We start from the raw sequence: 1,890 nt of genomic DNA, 5'->3' as shown, positions 1-1,890 counted from the left end.
ACAGCTAATGTGCTATCCATCTCTTCAAAGGATTCATCAGGCCAGTTGTAGAAATCCTGTGAAAACACCATTTAAACCAATTTAACAAATACAGAGGAGGAGTAAGAGAGCACCTAACCCACAATAAGCTTGAACACACAGGGAAATAGACATTATTTATACAGTTCATGGAAGCTACATCTCAACAGAAGCAGCACACGATCTTGGCAAGAACAGTGAAATGGGACTTAACATTCCTAATGCCACAACAGTAGAACATCAAGAAATGGAAGTTCTGTGCGACTCAGCACACTACAATCATTGTCTGTGCTGTAACACCTATATAGCTGCTGTCACGCCTATACAGCTTGTAGTTATAAACGAAATATTTGCACACAGTGCCCATTTGACATGTTAGACCACGTAAGGATGGGGAAGAAAAGAGGTCTGTAGAGAGTAGCTTTATTCAATTATTATTAAACTAAAAATCCCAGTATAGTAACAACACACCACTGCAAACACCTCCTCTGAACTGAGGGAATACAACGCAGCGTTGGTGTAACTTGGTACCCCAATCTCTTGGCATGGTCAGCGTGCTGCATAACTGGATGGCTGCCAGCTCTGCTGACCCATGGTGTTCGGTATCGTTCATGATAAAACTCTCCCGAAATTCCACCTCTGATCCAGCTGCACTGCTGTGTTCCGCAGCAATTCACATCTGGCGCAACTATGATAGTCTCAGACACACGGATTTTCTTATTTTGCATTTTTTTAATTGAAAATTTAGTGCTAGTCCCTCTTATTAACCAGAGGTTTCACACGTCAGCCTCCCGTAGCCATCCTATTAGATGCACTGACTCAATGAAAACGTTCCAACTGTAAAGCTGAGCAGCCTGTTTGTGAGAGAAGGGTGTATTCTCCAGAGAAAGGAGCGAATATCCAGCGTTGAAATATCATTAAGTAATTCTACTTACATAGTGAATGGCTATACCAGTGTCATCCAGATTTAAATACAGCTACCGAAAGTTAGATGATTGCATCAATACACACAAAATTCTTCAGTCTACATCAACTTTAAAATATACTTTATAATTCGGCCGAATCTACTTCTATGTCCAACTTAGGGTTTTTCAGAATGCCCAAAATTTAGCAAACCAAAGGCACAGAGTATTCCATTTCCTTCATATATTAAACATGTAGAGAATTAACTGATTTACAGGGTTGTGTATATTATATACCTCTGTATATCATGACAAAGAATAGGAGATGAATTTTCCTACAGCATTGTGTCATATACTGCTCAGTTTCTGTCCAGCTCTCCTCACAAAAGCAGAGTGAAGAAGTCTTGTGTAAAGGCCTCACAGAAGATTACATCTCTGAAACAATCTAAAAAATGTGCCTGACATATCTGAGATGTACCTTTTCCGGATTACATTGAAAGCCCAGAAATCAATTTTGTTTTGATTAAGAGAAACCAGGTGACAACAGCCCAGGCCCGCAGGTTACGTAAGGGCTGGATGACTTCTCTCCCCAGATGAAGAGGCCAGGTACCCCCTACCTGATGATGCAGAACTCCCCACCAAAGCCTAGTTCTATGATCACACCGTGATCTCCCTCGGCTGACCGTGTATTTAATACTGTAATAGCCACAAGAAGTACCTTGACAGCCTTAGAAGAACATCCCCGCTTTTCTAAGAGGAAAGCCCAACACGTGGGAAGCAGCCCTGCCTCAGCTACACCCGGTTGTTTCACAAGTGCCCTCCAACGCCACCGGTACGCCCGGCACCAGGAGTGCTCCGCCGATGACAGCCATCGCGCTCCGAGCACCGCGATCCCAGCAGCGAACTGGTCGGGAGCCTGCAACCTCCCCCCTGGGCAGCGCGTCGCGCTCCACGTCGCAAAGCCGCGGGA

General features: G+C 44.2%; 1 protein-coding gene across 1 annotated transcript in view; it reads right to left on the bottom strand.

Moving 5' to 3' along the window:
• Positions 1 to 56, bottom strand: part of MOB4 (MOB family member 4, phocein) — a 5,083-nt gene extending 5,027 nt beyond the window's left edge. Inside the window, exon 1 of the mRNA XM_010141493.1 lies at positions 3 to 56. Within this exon, the coding sequence (XP_010139795.1) occupies positions 3 to 20 (18 nt within the window). The 5' untranslated portion in view covers positions 21 to 56. The remainder of the gene's footprint in view (positions 1 to 2) is intronic.
• Between the last annotated feature and the right edge of the window lie 1,834 nt (positions 57 to 1,890).

Source organism: Buceros rhinoceros, unplaced genomic scaffold (assembly GCF_000710305.1).
Source record: "Buceros rhinoceros silvestris isolate BGI_N320 unplaced genomic scaffold, ASM71030v1 scaffold13350, whole genome shotgun sequence".
Lineage (NCBI taxonomy): Eukaryota > Metazoa > Chordata > Aves > Bucerotiformes > Bucerotidae > Buceros > Buceros rhinoceros.
Note: the sequence above shows the minus strand (reverse complement) of the source record. Positions and strands in the feature narration are given on the sequence as shown.